This window comes from Chinchilla lanigera, unplaced genomic scaffold (assembly GCF_000276665.1).
Source record: "Chinchilla lanigera isolate Chin_1 unplaced genomic scaffold, ChiLan1.0 scaffold00004, whole genome shotgun sequence".
In the NCBI taxonomy this organism is placed as follows: Eukaryota; Metazoa; Chordata; class Mammalia; order Rodentia; family Chinchillidae; genus Chinchilla; species Chinchilla lanigera.
The window spans coordinates 2,446,676-2,467,860 of NW_004955405.1; the positions used below are offsets into that span (position 1 = coordinate 2,446,676).

Sequence of the window (21,185 nt, forward strand, 5' to 3'; positions counted from 1 at the left end):
CCTAGAGAAGTGCTTAAGTGTCAGGGTTTAGGTTTCCTTACTGTAAAACAAACCTAATATCCCTTAGTAGATAGCAAATGTGGTAACACATGAAACAACACTTATCCTGTCACTTTGCAAATATCCACTAAATATTAGCTGTTATGTTAAAGAAAATCTGAAACAAAATGTAAATGTCTCCTCTCCCATCTTATGAGTTCAGAGGTGGGGCTTTTGGCAGAGGATTGGCTCCTGAGTGTGACGCTCATGGATGGATTCGCCCACTGAGCTCAGCGGCCGAGGTGTTCCTGAGCATTGGGATCTGCTCAGAAGAGTCAGTCAACAGGAGAAGTGACCTACAAAGGTTTATTTCCCTCCTGGGCACTCCATTCACTCCACTTCCTCTGTAGCAGGCTCTTAGTAGTCTGGTGCTTCTGTCATGGAACCAGACTATGAACTGAAAACTTAAGCCAAATAAATGTCTCCTTTAAATTGTGTGGTGTCACAGCACCAAAGAAAGTGACTGAGACAGCTGTCTTGCTATTAAAAAAAGTCTAAGTGTGTACAACATGATCTCCCTTGCTATTAGAACACAAAAGCCCTTCTCACTCTAAATCTTTAAACCTTTAATTTTCAGATAGACAAACAGCATTCAAAGTACTTATCCCCTCTCTGCTGTATTTTAATATTGTTACTAATTTTGTTTTATTTTGCCCAAGATTCAAGACTTGCTTGAAATATTATAAAGTTTTCCAATAATATAAATCCTATCATTATCTTTAGCTTGACCTCATTTCAAAGTATTTAACACTAAGCCCTTTGATAGGCTCATGTTTAAATCAGTTATGGCCTTCATTAAAACTGGATTACACAGCAGTGTGATGGATATTCAATAACAGATTTCAATGGTAGTACAACATTTGTTCCTAACAATATTGAATCTACCCTCTTTTCTTTATTTAGATAAGAGAGTTACCTTTAAACTGTATGTTTTAATGATAAATGGACTTTGTATAAGATACTTCCAAGAAATTCTATAAAATGTGTCACAATTTCAGGTATATTTAAAACAGTTTACAAAGATCATTAGCAAAAGAGTAATAAAAGAGACTGTCATGAAAAATCAGCAGACCTTAATTTATGAAGTTGACATCATACTAAATGAACAAAACCTGAAAGCTTTCACTTTAAAATCAGGAACAAGGCAAGGGTCTCCACTGTCACCACTCCTATTCAACATATTCTGGAAACCTCAGCCAGAGCAATTACACAAGAGAGAGAAATAAAATGAATAAGGGTAGAAAAGGAAGAAGTGAAATTTGCATTATTCGCAGATGACATGATACACTGCATAGAAGACCCCCAAAACTCCACCAGAAGACTTCTAGAATTAATCAACAAATTCAGTAGTGCAGCTGGATACAAAGTTCACACTCAAAAATTAATAGCATTCCTATACACAAAGAGCAAACACACTTAGAGAGAAATTAAGGAAGACATACTTTTCATAATAACATCAAAAACATTGAAATACTTAGGAATCAATGTAAGAAAAGAAGTAAAAGATCTATACACTGAAAATTACAGTACTCTGAAAAAAGAGATTGAAGAGGATTTAAGAAAATGAAAAGACATTCTTTGCTCATGGATAGGAAGAGCCAACATTGTGACAATGGCCATACTCCCCAAAATTGTTGTACAGATTCAATGCAATCCCAATTAAAATACCATTAGCATACCTCACAGATATAGAGAAAACATTCTCAAAATTCATCTGGTACCAGAAGAGACCCAGAATAGCAAAAGCAATCCTGGGCAACAAAGACAAGTCAGGTGGCATCATAATACCTGACTTGAAATTATACTACAAAGCTACTATGATAAAATGAACATGGTATTAGCAAAGAAAAAACAGACCTGAGGATCAATGGAACATACTGAAAGATGCAGACACAACCAGAAACACATTCAGCCACCTAATCTTTGACAAAGGGGCCAAACAAACTTATTGGAAGAATCATAGCCCCTTTAATAAATGGTGCTGGAAAAACTAGCTCACCATATGCCAAAGACTGAAACAAGCCCCATGTCTATCACCATGCACCAAACTCAAGTCAAAATGGATCAAAGATCTAAATATTGAAAGAGAAACATTACATCTACTGGAAGGGAAAGCAGGTAAAAAGCTTGAAGACATAGGGTTAGGCAGAAAACTCATGTACAAAAACCGAACTGGATGGGAAATACTTTAGAGAATCAACAACTGGGATCTCATCTTATTGAAAAGTTTTTCACATCTAAAGAAATCACCAACAGAGTAAAAGGAAAATCCCCAAATTGGGAAAAATTTTAGCCAATGCCCCTCAGACAAAGGACTTCCATCTAGAACATATGAAGAATTAGAAAACATCAGCCCCCACAAATTCAAGACCCAATACAAAAACGGGGATCTGAATGAATACACACTTCTCAGATAAAGAAATACTAATGGCAAATAAATACAAAAAATGTTCAACATCATTAGTCATTCAAGAAATGCAAATTAAAACAACACTGAGATCCCATCGCACCCCAAAAAGAATGATTATCTTCAAATAATCAACTAATAACAAATGCTGGCAAGGCTGTGGGGAAAAGGAACCCTACTCCACTTTTGGTGGAAGTGTAGGCTGTTGAAACCACTGTAGAGATCAATCTGAAGATTTCTCAGAAAACTAGAATTAGAGGACCCATTCACCCCAGCTATTTCGTTTTTGGGTATTTTTCCAGAAGAACTAAAAACATCTCATCACTGCGATATATGTGTACCCATGTTTATAGCAGTGCAATTTGTAATAGCTAAATCAGGGAAGCAAACTAAATGCCCCTCAATTGAGGAATGGATAACAAAGTTGAGGTATTTTTATATAATGGAATATTACTCAGCCATAAACTCAAGCTTTTATGGAAAATGGATACAACTAGAAACCATATTCAAGTGAAATAAATCAGACTCCCATGTGTAAACACTGTATTGTCTCATTAGTGTAAGAACCTGAAAGAGTAAATAAATCTAAAAGATACAATAGATATTGTGAAAAGGAAAGAAACTGCTCAAAAGGAAAGAACTGGGATGAGGGAAGAGAGAAAAAAGAAAGGGAAAGGTATGTATATATGTATACACAGGATAGCTAAGATAGTTGTACTACTGATTTCTATTTCTTTATTGAAAGGAACAGTTAATGTTTAATTGTTTAATCAATTTTACATGCCTATATTTGTTTATCTGAGTAACCAACTTGAAGATAACAATATGTAATACAACAACCAATATTAGTTTCCTATCTCCTTGTCTGAAATTCTGTATTGTTTTTACTGTTTTTGTGTTGTTTTGTAAATGTCTGTGTGTTTGTTAATATGTTTTCATTCTTTATCTTTAAAATAAAAAAAATATGATGTTGAAAATATATTCCAATACATAATTTGGGTGGAAAATTGCTCATATTTGGAGAAATATGTTGTAAACACAATAAAAATTGTTGTAAACACAATAAAAATTCAATATAAGCTAAATTATAGTGGGATTACTATTACAATTTAAGGTGATTACTATATATAAACACAGTTCAGGAAATGAAAATACATTGAATACTTATTTGTATACTGCAAAATTTCATTTAATGAGTACTAACAGCATTATAGCCCTTTATTCAAAAAATTCTTCACATGTGCAATCATGTTTAGTAATAAACATCACAGTATTGCAAGTTTCTATTTTTTGCCTTCAGGTTTGTATATTAGTGAACAATTTGATTAACATCCATATTATAGTTTGTTCTATCATTTGTGTGGTATGCTACCTCAGCTGGTGTCCTTTCCATTTATTTTATGAACAAATGACTTAATTTCTATACTACCAGAGTAATGTCATATTTTTTTCCACTGAATTGTTCTTTTAAGCAATATGTTGCTACTACTACTATGTTTTCATAAATTTGAGTGTATTCAAATCACTGTTATTTGTATTTCAAAATATAAAATTTCTCTTCAGTGGAGAAAATGTAACACAAGATGCCACTGATTTTAAAATACATTATCGAGTTAAGGATATTTTAATGGGAGCGTTTTTGTAGCCCTGGTTTTGGCCAAAACAGCGTGTCTCCATCTGTCATATTTACACAATGGAGAAAAAAAATTAAGAACTGCTGCTCTATAATATCATTTGATTCATTTTGTACAGTATCAACAAAATGTACTTAAAGAGATGTTTTACCACTTGTTTTGATATCTAATGCTACAGATATAATATCATATTGCTTTGGATGTGTGAAGTTTGTTATTTCTTCTGGGTACATGTTGTAGTTACATGATATTTCTTGTGTCTTTATTAGAAAATGTACAACCAAAAAAAAAAAAAAAAAAAAAAAAAAAAAAGAAAATGTACAACCAGAGGAGTCTGAGGCAATAACAGAAATTTGAAAGGTTATCATGTTTCATGGATAAGCCGTTCCCAACTACTTCTCAAAAATGGAGCAAAAGGGGCTGGGGTTTAGCTCAGCGGCACAGTTCCTGCCTGGCAAGCGCAAGGTTGTGAGTTTGATTCTCGGTACTGGAAAAAAAAAAAAAAAACAGAAAAAAAAAATGGAGCAAAGTATATATCCAGTTGGCAGTTTAATGCTCAGACAGTGCACTAATCTACACATATTGCATTAAGCAGCCCATCAATGCGAGATAATTATCAAGAAAAAGAACATTCTAGAATACATAAGCCACTGCAGTTAGGAATAGTGATAATAGATTCTTTTCTGGAAAGTAGGCAGTGTGGGTATTATCATAATTTCATATTGTCTCTCCCTTAATTGAAATATATGCAATATTAATGCTACCTGTGTTGAGTTACTATTTAAGATATTTTTGCCTGAGGGTGATTGTGCTTGATTGTAATCCCAACTACTCAGAGACTGGTAAAGCAGGATTGTAAATTCCAGGCCAGTCTAGGCAACTTCAGAAGACCTTGCCTCAAAACAAAATTATAAAGCATTGGAGATACAGCTCTGTGACAGAGAGTTTCTCAGTTCAATGCCTTGTATTGGAAAAGAATTCAGAACACTCATTATATTTTGGTATCACATCAAAGGTTATTTACATAGTGAAATTCAAGGAAAGAAAAGAGCAGGGTGTGCAAACCAGATGTTTGTATTTGGAAAATCTTCCAGTATAGAATTAAGCTTTAAAAGTGTAGAAACCAAATGCTTTATGACACCTAAAGGGGAAAAATCTACCTAGATGCAGATGAAAATACATCATGGAGATAAGTGCAGAAGGACTGACTATCACAAGTCAGGCAACTAAGACAAAAGAAATTTCAGTATGAGGTCGATAATACTCATTAATGGGAGAGAGAAAATAAAACCATGAGGTTTTATGCTGTTTGTTTTAACACATATGTTTTGTTTGCTTCATTTTTCTGTTTCAGAAGCACACAAAATAATTTTTTAAAATCAAGGACACTTTAATTTCCGTGAAAGAAGACCATGTACTCCAGTAAAAAGTGAGACACAGATGACATAGGGAAGCAAAGAGTTACTACTATTATAATGTGCACATTTGACTCATTCATTACTAGATTTTTCATTCTTTCATTCTTTACTAGTAACTCTACAGATAAATAAGCTGCTTACTGCTTCATAACCAATTTGTCTCAAAACTAATGTACTTATTTGACTTTGCAGAAATAATATTGATTTTGAGGAAAATATGGGTAGGTGTGTACACTGTAAATTCATTTCAAGGATATAGTCCTAAAAGCTTTCAAAGAAGTAACATCTGTTAATAATAATATAAGACAGGTGTTTATTTCTCTCTGAGACAAAACAATTAAATCAATATATATTTATATGTTGTACAGTATTTATATATATTATTTATATTTATTTATTATGTATTTATATGTGTTTTTTGAGTGAAAGGAATCATCCTGTTTTTACAAAACATGTTCTAAAACAAACTTAGAATTTTAGAAGTGAAAGTGAAGTAAATAAGCTTTGAGTTACATCAAAGTCTACATTTTGTGGTCTGTATTTTAATAGTCTCATTCAAAAGACTCTGAAACTGAAATGGGGGGGCAGAAAATTATATATATATATATTTATGTATATATACATATATATACACACACACACATATATATATATTTATCCAATACCTTAGAGTTTAGTGTTAAGTCCTTTCACTCAAAATTCATTGTTCCACATTATATTAAATATGTGAACAGTATGATTAATGTAGTAGATGCAGTTGTCACTTGCTAGAGTAGGTCCTTGCTTCAGTGATAATGGAAATTAAAACTGAGGCAAGAATTTGTAGGAGAAAAGGTTTTAGTTGGGAATTAAAAGAAAATGGTAAGCAACCTCAGTTAGAAGAGCTGACAAAGATCAAAGCAGTTTTTTAACAAAGGAAAATAAAAGACAGGGAAAGGTCTACCAGCCTTGGAGGGGGCACCAATTTTACGGGAGCTGTGATCTGCTTGGTGAACGTTTCAGTCCTGATTTTGTAGCTCTGGAAGAATCTTTATAGCTTGTGGGGCAGTTGGGTTCCCACAAGATGACTGTTTTCTCTGGCGTGGGTGTTCCCATCATGACGTGGCTTGCGAGGCTGGTGATCAGATGATCACATGTCCAGGGCAATGGCTGGAGATGCTCAGAGAGCCTGGAACAGGACACTGAAAGCTGACAAGTAGCTGCCGCTGAAAAACCCAAAACTTACTGCAGCTCCTCTCATCTCGGTGTCCTCAGTCTTGAGGAGCTATGAGAGAGGTTAAGGAAACCTTGTAACATAGATATCCGCTATGTGGTTAGCATGTCCACTTGCAGAGCCCAGCAACGATCAATCTCAAAATTTTTAGGTAATAACGAAGATATATAAGATGAAAACGAAAATGTGAAGCTTTATCCAGTCTTCAGTTACACACTAGACATTTGCAGGTCTAGGTTCTAGATCTGTGTTATACAGTAATGACCCTCCTAATTCTTATTCCCTCTGGCTCAATCACACGCACTTTTAGAATTCAAGTGTTCACTTTTCCACCTGCTCAAGATGTAACTCTCCGATACATTCCTCTCTAGGAATTTCCCCCTGAAGACAATAAATTCAGGTGGGCAACTAATCCAAGCTTATCACTCTTCCCAGAGTTTTCCAACTTGCTCTAACAGGTAAATGGTTAAGGCCACAACCATTTACCAGAGTTGGGGACAACTAGCAGTGCCATCTCACCATGAAGACTCCCTGGGTGGTGAACAGAACAAGTTACTGCTTAAAATGTGATGGCTCCTTTTGTCTGGTTTTCCTTTCTTAATTTCTCCATCATAAACTTAAAAATATGTCACAAAATCTGTGTTCTGGGGAAGCAAACAATAATAATGAATATTAAATTACTAACATATTCTACAGAAATTACTTTTTAAAGTCAAGATAGAAGTGTATATGGGATTTAAGTCTATGGGATTTAATAAAAACCTATCAAAGCAATTTCATGGCCTACTGGTCACTTTATTTTTGTGTGATTATTATAACTGTTGTCTTAAAGATAACTTTGTTTGAGATGTGATATTAGACATTTGACATGAAATATTTCCTTGACTATGCACAGTAAACCTGTTGGAAGGTAAAGGCCTGAACAAATATCTTCCTTTCACAGATGAGGAAATAGGAGAATTAGAAAAGTTAATTAACTGACAATTGTCCCTCAGAAAATGTCCAATTTGGTTGATTCTCCCATTAAATTTTACACTGCCTGAAGGGAGGATACAGGTCTTTTGTAAACAGAACTATTTCCTATCACCTATGCAGCACCTTGCCCTCAGTAGCAATCAATATTCATCAAATGAATCCATAAATGTCCAATCTCACACCCATGCCATTAATCCCTGTACTATGTGATCTTCCATGTGCAAGGTAAATCCTGGACTGAACAGGGAATGTAACCACAACTTTAAAAAGCAAACTGTGTTGAAGAAATGTGAATGATGGTTTTAAATGTGTATTTTTTATATTGAGTGTGATGCTCGTCATTTCTTTCTTTCTGCAGTAGATCCACATGTACCTCTCTAGTAACGTATAAAGAAGAAAATCTGGGGCTGTATATGAGATTGCATTATTTGAACTCTTTCAAAATGCCTTTATTAAAATGGTATTTTCCATGTAATCTAATATCCCAGGAGGGTTAAAAAATCATATAAAGAAAACAATGAAGTCTTCCCAAAATGTTATATTAAAGTAATGAAAATGATATCTCCATCTTCCTTCTGTATTCTCCTATGCAGTATCTGTAGAAACAAAAGTGAAAAACACCACCATATAAAATCAAAAATAGTAAGACATGATGGATATGTTAAATAGCTGGATTTAATCATTGAAAACCATACATACATATATATATATATATATATATCAAAAGATTGCATTGTACCACCAAAAGTGTATACAGTAATTTCTCAATCATAAACATTGTTAATTTAAAAAGAAGCATTACTGCTGTTTTGATCCTTATTGATTTACTAATGTCTCCATTGTTTGAATTTTTTTTCTCACACTATTTAAAAGTAGCACCCACAATATGTCTAACATTTGGCCTTGGGTATTAATCATAGAATTGCCTGGGGGTCCATTAATAACACCCTTTAGACTTCAAGTTAGAGAAACCTTTCACTAGCTCCTTTAGCTCGAGTTGTAACAGCCTCCTGCCACCTAGACGGCTCTTTTCTCCCTTACCTTTTCATCACTTCTGATTTTTGCAGCCACTACTTTTCTCACTAGAGCAATAATCCGGTTTCTACCTAAATGTGTTTTACTAAACCAAGACAGTACTGTGTTCAGGAGGAATTTGTGTGCAAGCCTGGAATCTTCCCCTTCTTTCTCATCAGGATAAATCATGAGCTTTGTCTTGTTTCTGTCTCTAGGGTATAGGCTTCTTGTGAGCAGGAAGATGGTAGATACTCACAAAATTAACTGTGGTAAATAAAATCTAAATGAATCATGTGTTGAAATTTCCTTTTATCTTTAGCTTTGAGATTTCAGAAAGTAATGTCAGATAGCATCTGTTCACTCTTACAATGGTTCCTGTTCTCCTTAGGCCACTGGAGCAACTGATGATTTTAATTATTTAAATTTCTAAGTTACCACTCTGGTAATGCAAATCATATCAGCAATTCTGCTAATTTTCTGGGTTTATACATAACAGAACATAACATACTAAACCAACAAAAAATAATCACCTCATATAATAGCATTTACTATGTATTAAAATAATCTATATTTTCAGATAAAGCCATAGAATTTAAACTGAGGAAATTAGATGAACTACCTCAAAATGTCTGCTAGGGTAAATTGACCATTTATCCATTACATGTATTACCATTTTTCTAGGAAATTCAATCTCAAGAAGAATTCCATGTTTTTCAAAATCTCATTGGAAAGTTGTGGGTTTTCACACAAAGGTATAAATACCACTCTGCAGTGTGCATATGATATGAATGTGTTTTCAAAGATGTTTTCAAGACCTCTTTTCTTTTCTGTGTCTTACTCTAGGCTACATACCGAAATCGAATTGTGAGCCAAAATCTCAGCACAAGGGACAGAAAAGCAATGCTTACTCCCACCGAGGACCGTTTTAGATACTCAGCAGCTGACCAAGCAAGCCCCTACAAAAACAAGACCTGTCAACTGTCGAGTCTATGTTTAAGTAGCTTCTTAAAGGACAAAGAACTAGCAGAAGCTATCGAACACTCAAGAGGAACATACGAAACCTTCTCTTCAGAGGTTACGCAGAATGTACCGACCACTATTGGGCAGAAGCCAATGGCCAAGATAGAAGGGCTCTCCACATCCTTTGAGAAACCAAAGGAGCAAGCTGCTGCATCCCGACAGCATTCAGCCTTCACAGGCAGGTTTGGGCAGCCTCCCAGAGGGCCAATCTCTTTACACATGTACAGCAGAAAGAATGTTTTCCTCCACCACAATTTACATTCTACTGAATTACAGACTCTGGGCCAGCAAGATGGATAATGAAATCATCCTAGTCTCGTCTCTAGATAGTATAAAGATGGTTTGTGTTTCTTGTGCATAGTTCATATTAAAACTGTCATGTACTTTTTTATTATTTTTAATTTGAGTTATAAACAAAGACTTGTGGTCTTTTGTTATTATTATTATTTTAAGAATGAAGGTTCAAGCATGTTAATTGAATTAAGTTGAATTGCCTTGAAGACTTGACTGTATCTGTGTATAATAAATGGGACCAGCTTGATGGTTTATATAGTTGATAATCTAGAGGTAATCTTTTATCTCTATCACTGATACACATTGAGATTTCAAAAAGTAATGTCAGACAGCACTCTGTTCACTGTCGGCAGTGTTACTGTAAAGATAGATATAGAGAGGAAATAGATAAAGGAATGGTAAAGAATTTTCAATGACATAGTTAATAGAGGAATTTCAAAGTGTTATATTTGGTGGTGTATTTATTAGAGGAATGAAGCTTGTTTGCATGTAACCTAGAGATGTTTCTGTCTCTCTCTTACATACATTCAAGCTTGTGATACTATGAAAAGGGGAAAGACTGTTTCTTTTATCCTTAAATGTTTCATTTATACTAGTTCTCAAAGGATTTCAGACAGAGTAATTGCTAGCCAAATAGGGAATGACAGCTCTGATCTTTCAAACAATTTTGCCTTTAGTTTCTGCTATTGATATGGGAGTACCGCAGCATAACACAGTGAGGTGGTGAAGGGGGCTGGATTCTGTTACATGACTCATGAAGCATGGTGTGCTGTGCTCTGTGAGTTCCCATCATAGGAATATCAGCATTTTTGAAATGCCAGAGATTCAATATCTGAGAAAAATATTCTTTTACTTCATTATTCCTATATTTTTAATGTGTATCCACTTTTGGTTTTCATACATCAACCCATAGAACTTGATTAACTGAGGAACAGAACGTCAGTTTTTGGTATCCTATAAAAATATACTCTTGACTATGCAGTCATTTAGACTTAGAAAAAAAAAAAGTAAAATAATACATGAACTTTGCCTGTGTGACCTTAGAAATAAACCTCTACTGAAATGTTTAAAATTCAGTGATGGCAAATACTTTGACAAATAAGGTCTAAATACATTATATACTTAAGTGCTCATGAGGTAAATCAGTAAATCTAAATAAAACAATCTGTGATTAGTAAAACAGTATCAAATGGTAGACATAAATAAATAATTGTAGAATTGGGAATCAGGTCTGCACTTTTCTTACACCAAGATCAGAGCTGGTAACCATAGCCACACTACACATAGTCATGCAAATTGAAACTGTCATACGCAGTGCATGATCCGTTTCCCTTGCATTCCGACAGACTCTGTCAGCTTGCGCAAGTGATATGAATGAAGAGAAATTAAGACAGCAGTTTTAGCATGGCATTTGACTAACCTGCTTAAATCACAGCTGAATGTGAAATGCATCTCCCAATATAAAAATAGATGTGAGCGCTACACTTCAGGGAGAAGCATTAGATCTGCTCCCCAGTTGTAATCATTGAACTTTGATCAACTTTCAAACTTTGTTTAGAACTGATAGTAAGAAGGATAGGGAATGTGTTTTAATTTTGCTTTTCCAAAAGAAGAACGTGCATCAAGACAAATACTCATCAAATGTTTTCTTTCTCTTGTGTGTTTATAATTCTGCCAAAGAGAAGAAAACACCCTATAATTAGCTTGATTTAATGAGACTACTGTTGAAAATTTTCATCATACTTAAAAAGTTGTAATATTCAGGCAAATATACATTATGGACTGGGTAAGATTTAAGGAATTATAGACAAATTATGATTATTTACTTGTGAAATTCAGCTTGATTTGTACCAAAAATTGGTGTGTGTTGCTAGAATATTTTAAATATATAAATAAGTAAGCATGATAAAATAATCAAGGATTTTTTCCCAGGATATGGAAGAGCTATGTATCACAAATAATGTTTTTGATTTGGAATTTTGGAGTTTATAGTTTCATTTTGCTGGAAGATAGACTTTTGAATTATACTTTGTAAAAAATAGTCTATTTAAGAAAACCTGTCATTTAATAGACCTTTTAAGAGATGTTTTAAACACTAGTATTTTCTTGAAAAATCTTTTTTAAAACTGGAACATTCAAAATGAAAACCTGGATTAAACAGTTCAATTTTAAAAGGAGGGATATTTTTTGGAAATATCATCTTGAAGCTGTTTTGTATCAGTATTTTCAGCATTGTTATAATATTATTTGTAATACTCAGTGTAACTAAGGCCTGGAGAAAGTATAAGCCCACTGTGTTCATACAGATCAGTAATGTAATACGGAGGTCTTTTGTAAGTTCCTCTTGTGTAGATACCCTAAATCATAACAATAGTGAGTGGGCATTGTTTCAGTAAATCAATTTCTTTGTACTAAAATCTCTAGTTTTCTAAGGAAGTTCCTTGTATAGAAATGATTTATACATTTCTCCAAGGCCGTACATATCCAAAGACATGACACCAGGGGGAAAAAGTGCTTGTTTTTCTGATAAAGCAGTTGTCTTTTCTTTTCTGATCTCTTTCTTCAGTGCATGTGTGTGTAGCTAAGCCCAAGCAACCCTGTGAAATTTCTGCTGCAGACTGTCTCTTCTGAATCGAGAATGTGTTTTAAAGGACACTTAAGAAAAGACATTCTTTGAAGGAAAGCTGTTTCTACCTGAAATAAATCATTCCCACTTTTGTAATTATTGGCACATGAAATGTATTTCTATGAACTCAGTGATTTTTTTTCCAGATAATTTTATATGCTACCAGAGGTACCATAAAACTACAAATTATCTCTTAGATTATTTCTATTTCTTTGGAGCACCTTCATTTTATTCCAAATGACACCATGAAATTGTTGCTGCAACACTAAAGGTGTAAATCTACCAGTATCATGATGCTCAGGGGAAGAGCCTATAGCTACATTACTCAAGTTTATCTATGTTTTCATTCACTTATGTATAAATAAAATGGTCAGCTGATAGTTAAACAATTGCAGGCATGGACATATTTGTCTAACTTGTTTACAAAAGTTTCCTGACATCTAGGTTTATGATTGATGTTTAACTCAGAATATTTTTCATGATTAATCTCAGGCATGTGTCATTATTTTCCGAGTGATAAGCTCTTGTTGAATTCAAAGGAAATTTTACATTTTGTTTTGTTTTTTTTTGCCTTTTGTGTTTAATAGAGATAATACCCCTCTCCTACAACAAAATAATGTTAAGTTTTTGTTGCTGTTGTTATCATGTATTTAAGGACCATATCCCTAAGATAGATGATCACATTCCATCAGTCTTCCCAGGAATTTTCTTAGTAATTTAGTTGGTGAAATAGCAGGAATAGTTTAATGAATAGTGATTCCTATTTCTGAATATCACTGATGATTATTTTCCTCATCAAAAAATAACCCACAGCAGTAATTTGGAATAGTAGGTATAATTTTATAATATCATTATTATAATTTTATATCTCAAATTTGACTCAAATTTTCAGTTGTAGAACTTTATATTTTGAATACCATAGAAGTAGGAAGTCCCCCTAGGATTCTGTTCAACCAAGCAGACATGAAAATGTAAAAGTGGAAGTGTACAAAAGTGGTGAACATAATTACCATTCATGGAACTAAGTCTCATTGCCCCTGCATAGAACCTTTTCCTTCACTGAAATATCATCTTAAATGCAGCACTGATACTTTTACACCAACATTTTATATCTAAGACATGGCTTTATTTAGGCATTTTAATCAGGTTGCTTTATGTATTTTCATATATAAACATTGATGTTTTTGCACAAGAAGCATTTCAATCACACATAATATTTTTTGGTAATTTACTCCATCTAGAATAAAAACTTCTTAAAATTTCTTTTTTCTTTTCCCATGTACTGAGTCAGCCATGTAAATATAGGCTCTATCTAATTGCGTGACAGGGATGTTAGAATATAAAAACTAGTTTTGGTCTCTTAAGGAAAGCTGAATTGCACATAATATAAGTACCAACAGCCAAGTAACCAACAAAGAGGCTCACTTATCTAATAAGATATATTACCATTGCCAAATTTTTCTTTTTCAAATTTTCTTCTTTGCCAAATTGTTCCACCCATAGTCAGCACTACAAACTTATCCATGAGTTAATTTAACAATACGTTTTATCTCATCCAGAACACATTTCTAATTCTAAGGAGTGAAGCCCCAAAACAAAAGTCAAGGGACAGCATTTTCTAGTTGCATTATCTATGGGGACCAGTGAAGACCATCTACCCTGTTTAAGATCTAGAGAATTTCTTACCAAAAATTAAGGCACAGTAAAAGTCTTTAATCATGGAGGGGGATTTTCTAGTTGCATTATCTATGGGGACCAGTGAAGACCATCTACCCTGTTTAAGATCTAGAGAATTTCTTACCAAAAATTAAGGCACAGTAAAAGTCTTTAATCATGGAGGGGGAGTTTTTGTCATTTGATCCAGTGATCTAGGATGTGGGTGCGACAGTTTGGATATTGCTTGATTGTGCCCACCCAAAGGTTCTGATTGAAGGTTTGGTTTCCAGAGTGATGCTCTTGGGAGATCCCCTGGAAAGTCTAAGAGGTGAGGCCTGGCCTACAGATACAGCTCAGCATTAGAGAGCTTCCGTGGCACATTGAAGTCCCTAGGTGTGATGCCTGGAATGAGAAGAGAAATGGAGAGAGAGAGAGAGAGAGAGAAGAGAGAGAGAGAGAGAGAGAGAGAGGTAGAAAGACAGACAGACAGAGAGAGAGAAAGGGAGAGAGAGAGAGCGCCAACCTAATAGGAAGTCCTTAGATCGTTTAAGGCATACCCTTGAAAAGTACCTGTCATCTGATCTTTGGATCTTGTGAGAGAGTGATTATAAAGCATCAAGCACGGTCTCTCTCTTCTTCCTGTCTTACAATGTGACTAGTCTCTACAATACTACTGTTGCCATTAACCAGTTGCCATGAGGTTATCACCAGAACAAAGCTCAGGTAGTTTGTCATGCCCTTGAGCTTCCAAATCTCTAAGCTTCATAAACCTTTTGCTCTTCATAAGTAGCTTGTGTCAGGTATTTTGGTGTACTAATAAAATACTGAGAAATGTGGTGGAATATCAAGGTTTTCTCTGGAGAAGACACAGCAACTTTTCCAATTTAATCTAAAAAATATATTTTTTTTCTTAAAACTGAAAAAATGGAGCCTTCTACATCTTGTCATCTTTTCCAAATATTACTGCACCCCACTAATAAGCCCTTCATTCGAATAAAGTATTATAGACTGGGCAGCTGAAGCAGCTTTATTGCTTGCAGTTCCAATTTGGGAGGCTGGAAGTGCAAGACCAAGGTGCAAGATGAGCCAGTTCCCAATGAGGAAATGTGCAGTGTACCACTTTCTTGCGTCTTCACAGAGTGCAGAATAAATTCTGGTCTCCTCCTCTTCTTAAAATGACTCTAACTGCATCATAAGAGCTCCACCCTCAGGGCTCATCTAAACCTAATTACCTCCCAAGGGCTGCACCTTCAAACCATCATATCGGTACTAGAGTTTTTACCCTGGATTCTGTGGGCAACACATTCAATACATAGCATTCATTTTCATCTCACAACAATCTAGTGAGGGAGTTACCGTTTCATTCTTTCATAGATTAGCTGAGAGAACTGAGGGACTTTGCAGAAGACATTCAACATGTGTGTTTAAATCAAAGTTACTCCATAGCCTTAATCTTTCCATTTATATCATGATTAAATCCAGAAAGGACTCTCTACTAAGGAGACAGTGTGTTTCAGACAAACATAGGCTGCCTTAGTATCTTTTCCTCTTAAAATTCTGTTGATACTGCTTTGAAAGAAAATTGGAGCAACATTTAGGTTTAGAAAAAAATTCATTCTCCAGCATTTTTTAAAAATTATTGATGTATACATCAATTCATAGAGAAGTCTGAGAGGAATGCTCTTCTATTTTAAGCTTGCCTCCTAGAAAAATGGACACCCTAAATTTCTTTTCTTGAGAGCAGTCTGGAACACTACTAGGAAAGGATTTCATGTTACTTTTTTTTTAAGTAGAGTGCCAACAACGTCTAAAAAAGGAAAACACACAATAGATGAAAAATAACCTGGTTATCTCATTTTTCCCCTTCCTTTCTGAGAGTAATGATATAGACATCATTGAAGTTGATATGTTGTACATTTAAAAAATAAGGTCATTGCAAAAATAGTTTAGACATTTCTATGTAGGGATAAAATTTACACGATTTAAAATTTTCTGAAATATTTGGAAGGAGTTGAAATTAAATGTGATGTGCAAATTTAATTACTCTAAATTTTCAAATGAAACATAGTTTATTTTGTTATTAATCCTATATACCTAGATGTTTAAATAAAATATAGTCCTACCATGAATTTTTTCTTCCAAAACCATGTCTTCAGGAATGCAAGAAAATTTGAACAGTAATTAGATTCTGCTTTTAGGAGGAAAAAATAACACCCTATATGATGTATTCTAAAATGTATGGGTCAGAGGTTATCAATATTTATAACAATATTTTCAATTCTTCATCTCCAAAATTCTAAAATTTTAATTGGAAAGATAATAAGTAGCAAATTATTCTGGAGAGTATGATTTGAAATAATATTGAATGTAATGGTGTAATTTCTTTTGTGACTCTTAATATCCCAATAAAGACAATGATTTCACTTCATGGAAATTTTACACTTTGACTAATACTCTGAGGGAAAATTGATATATTTAAGTATGGTGATTAGAGAAATATGCATCCTTCCTCTGCATAATAAATTTTAAAACAAAAAAATAAATTGTATGGTACCTGATTGCTTTCAGTTTGACATTGTTCTTTTTCTGAACCTATGTCATTGATGGTTGGGCTTATCACATGGGTTTGCCTTTTACATAAAGCAATGTGACTCATTTCTGTTCTCTTGAGCATTGTAACAACTGGAAAAACACAAATTGCTGCTTATTTCATTACTCATTTGATCCGACTTCCTTTCTGGATTGCCCTTTCTTAATTTCTGATATACAAAATAAAGTGTAATATCCCAGAAATCATTAGGGAAATATGCTTCTATATGTGATGACAGCAAATATGTGGAATCAATTTTCATCCCAAATATTTTACAACTAACCACAAGCCACATTGTAGCTCATATGTTTTGACTTTCTAGTTTAAAATTCAGTCTATTTATACTATGTATTAATATATAAAATATAAAATTCTCAATTTTTTCTCTGTCTCCCTCCTCTCTCTCTTTCCCCCATGCTCATGCATGCATGTACACACACACACACACATGCGCACACACCTTGGAGTTTTCTAAAATGAGTAGAAGATGTATTATGCAGAAAATATACTTAAGCATTCACACAGTGCAGAGACATACATTCGTTTGGTATCCATTACAATGAATGGGGAAGAATATACACTTTAAATGGTCCTACAGTGCCCTGAAAGTGTATCCCAAAATAGTATATTTAACCTCGTGTCTAACTTCATAGTAAATGGTTTTCCTCTGCTGCATGCCCTTATAAAATGAAATTTCAAAGAGCCAAATAAAACAATACATTTTATTTTATAATATATGTGCAATATAACCTTGTGTTTAAAGAGTCAGTTCATTTTCCTAACCACAGAATGTTTCTCTTTGGCCATGAACTCCATTTCTTAAAAGAATCATTATATTAATTTTTAACTAAACTACTATGGGCATTAAATGCAAAGGTTTCTTTTGAAGACTTTCTGAGAACTCATAAAGTATTCTACAGCAACCGTAGATTGCATTTCACCTGAGAAAAAATGGTCATCATGAAAAACTCAAATAATAACAAATGATAGTGAAGTTGTAGGTGGAAAAGGAACCCTTATACATTGTTGGTTTGAATGTAAACTACTACCACCACTATGAAAACTGGTATGAAGATTCTTCAAATATTGAAACTAGAAATGTCATTTGACACAGCAATTCCTCCTCTAGGTATCCACCCAAAAGTGTTCACAATCTTTTATAAAGTCTTTGGTTATGATTATTATCACTCAGTATTTTCTTGAGGATGAGTTATGCAGCTATTTGTCTCATAAATTTCAATTGTTAACTATTTTTCAAACATTTGAAGTGTAACACTGATATTTATAGTACTTATTTACACATTCTTTCCAGTGTTCTCACTTTAATCTCATTTCAAATGATTCTTATAGGTCTCATTCCTTTTGTATTTCTTATTTCTCTCATATAGAATATGTTTTATCATTTATAGAGCTATAATGCATAAATCAGACATCAAAAATTAAGTGTAAAAAAGTGAGTATCCCAGTTTAAGGGACATTTAAAAATATCACACTTTCTGGAAAATATCTATGAAAAGAAGAAAACTATATAAAGTTAACTTGAATTACCATTCTATTGATATCCAATGCTTGCTTTAGATTTATACATTGACTTATACTGACAGTTTCACAGGAAGTCAGAGCATTGCTTCATTTACAAGCATTGCTTAGAATGTATTGGTAGTCATATGACCAAAATTTTTAAAAATCAAATGGAAATGATGCCAAGAGGTGATTGTGACTATTGTGCTTCACTGCTAGGGTTTGAGTTTGTTTTATTTAATTTGGACTTTGTAGGTTCTTAAATATGAAAAGTGATATATTTACATAAAGTTTAACATTTAACTAGCAGTTGTGTTAAAAGTAGGCTAATTTATTATACCATCATTAGACCCAGAGTTACATAACTTTTATTAAAGAAAGACTATGAGGAAGTAGAAATACACAGAAACGCTGGCCAGAATTTATCTGGTTGGTGAACTGTGAAATATGACCACATCTCAGAAATGTGAGCTGGTACCATGTTTCAACTAAATGGTTGATTTTAAAGAGTCAGTTCTGGATACTTCGGGTCAGATGCTGCTGAGAGTTTATCCTCACACAAACAGAGCAGATGGCTTCAGTGTTCCTTGACAGCTTTAGATTCAAAACAACATCACTTAAACACGTTCGATAAAGCTGTAGCACCGTCACACCAGCCAAAAACACTCTTTTCTTTTTTAACCTGTTTTTCATGAGACTATTTGTTGGTTAAAAGAGAACATATTGCTAATTTGCAGTCTTCCATGTTACTATAAACTACAAATTAAAGAGTTTCAACCTATATATTAAAAGCTTGTCTAGTATGGGGAAATTGTAATAAAGACTGAAACTCATAATCACATAAGGATAGATGTTGGCCAGTAACATCATCTCATTACATGTTGTTTAAATGAAAGCGATAGTTTAATATCTGTCTGAATCACAATGTGCAGTTGGAGAGCTTATCAAAAATATCCAGAAGAAAAAGGAAATTGGTACGGAATATTTTAGGTCAATTGAAACAAACACGCATTGGAGTATTGAATGAGAATTACAAGCAGACCTGATCTCAGACACAAGACCGACTGTAGATGTTTCTAGAGGTGCTGTTCATAAGGAATTCCAGAAACTGATGGACCAAGTAATTTCAGTTCATTCCTACAACGGATAAGTTCATATGTAACTTTCAATAATCATGCTATTGCGTCAAACATAAAATTAGAGCTGTTCTAAATACACAATTAGATTTTATATCTTAGAGCCTTATATTCATCTTTCAAAGGTGCTTATAAAAATTCTAGAATTTTTGAACTTCTCTACTTAAGGAGGTGGTCAAAAGCCGTGACAAAATATTTAATGAACATAAGGCTCTTGGAAATAGGATTGGAAGAAAAATGGTTATTGTTTCATTGCACTTAAAAGCAAGAAAACAAGTTGAAGAATTACGATCTAGTCACTGTCCCCTTATACCAATTGCTTATGTCATTTGTGCTACTTTAGAAATGTGTTGGGGAAATGAGACTGAATATGTTGTATTCTGTGAAAAGAGAACTTGAAGGCAGATTGATACTGAGTTCAAATCCTAGATGTAATCATTACATCATGTGTGCCCTTGGGGTAATTTCTGTCTCAGTTTAACCAACTATAGGATGGCATAATAACAAGACACAGCTTATGCATATTTCATGGGCAAGAAATAAATTAACACTTATAGAGCACTGAATAATAGTGTCTGGCACAGAATAAAAGATATTTAGTTGCTTCATCAATCAGTCAATCATTTACCCTTTCCATTTGGTGTGAATTACTTGTAGTACTTTCCTTTATCCAAGTCCAGCAATGTTACCATAGAAGAAAAAACTCTTCCTTTTTAAAGGAAATCTGTAGCAAAATTCTATAATCTTAAGAATTTGAATGCTTCATGAAGTTTTTAGGATTTCATGATCTAAATATTTTTTACCAATAGAATTTTCCTAAACTCCTGCAATTTCTCAATTCTCTTTTTTAAACAAAATCTTACGATCAATGTCAACAGTCTGGCCTCTATCTATACTATACTAAGCATCCATTATCTTATTGAGGGCAAGGTCATATAAAGCATGATGAGTCTATACATGTTAACACAAACATGGCCATCTTTTAGAGAATTATGTATTTTACTATGTTTCATTTCACAAAAATGAAAACTGATTCTTGTGCTGAGCTATTCAAAATAAAATTATTGAAAATGCCTGCTGAAATGTCAAAACTTTCAAGATTATAAAATGATGAATAAAAACAACTTCCTCTTACCAGATTTGGTGAATATTGACAATGTTCTTACCTAAGAGATAGAAGAGAAATATCACAGGGTTAGCAATTGAGAAGTATATTGTGTAAGAGACAGAACTAAATACAAATAGTCAGTCATTGCTTTGCTATATTATGTTGCGTTTTAAAGTGTTGGGTGTCCCAATTCTTTCGCTCCAATAAATTCCTTAATAAAACAGCATTATTGTAAGTTACTTGCCATTAAGCTTTTTCTCAATACGTTTCCGAAAATCTTAAGCTTAGATTAGTAATGATTAATTCTAAATTTTCCACCAAATATTCTGATGTGAAACCTTTATACTCCATGCTTTAAAGAAAGTAAAACAATAATTGAATACAGGATTTAAAAATATAAATTTATGATAGTTCAAAAGAATTATCTATACTATAAAGAAATATCTATTTTTAATTAAGCACAAATTCAGATGTCTGAATCAAACCATTTTATTAAGTTTATTATCACCTTTGTTCATGCATTTATGTAACATA

The 21,185-nt window shown here is 33.6% G+C and overlaps 1 protein-coding gene across 1 annotated transcript in view; it reads left to right on the forward strand.

Annotated features, from left to right (window-relative positions):
• Positions 1–16,854, forward strand: part of Ccser1 (coiled-coil serine-rich protein 1) — a 1,107,714-nt gene extending 1,090,860 nt beyond the window's left edge. The window contains exon 11 of the mRNA XM_005374255.2: positions 9,544–16,854. Within this exon, the coding sequence (XP_005374312.1) occupies positions 9,544–10,020 (477 nt within the window). The 3' untranslated portion in view covers positions 10,021–16,854. The remainder of the gene's footprint in view (positions 1–9,543) is intronic.
• The last annotated feature ends 4,331 nt before the right edge of the window (positions 16,855–21,185 follow it).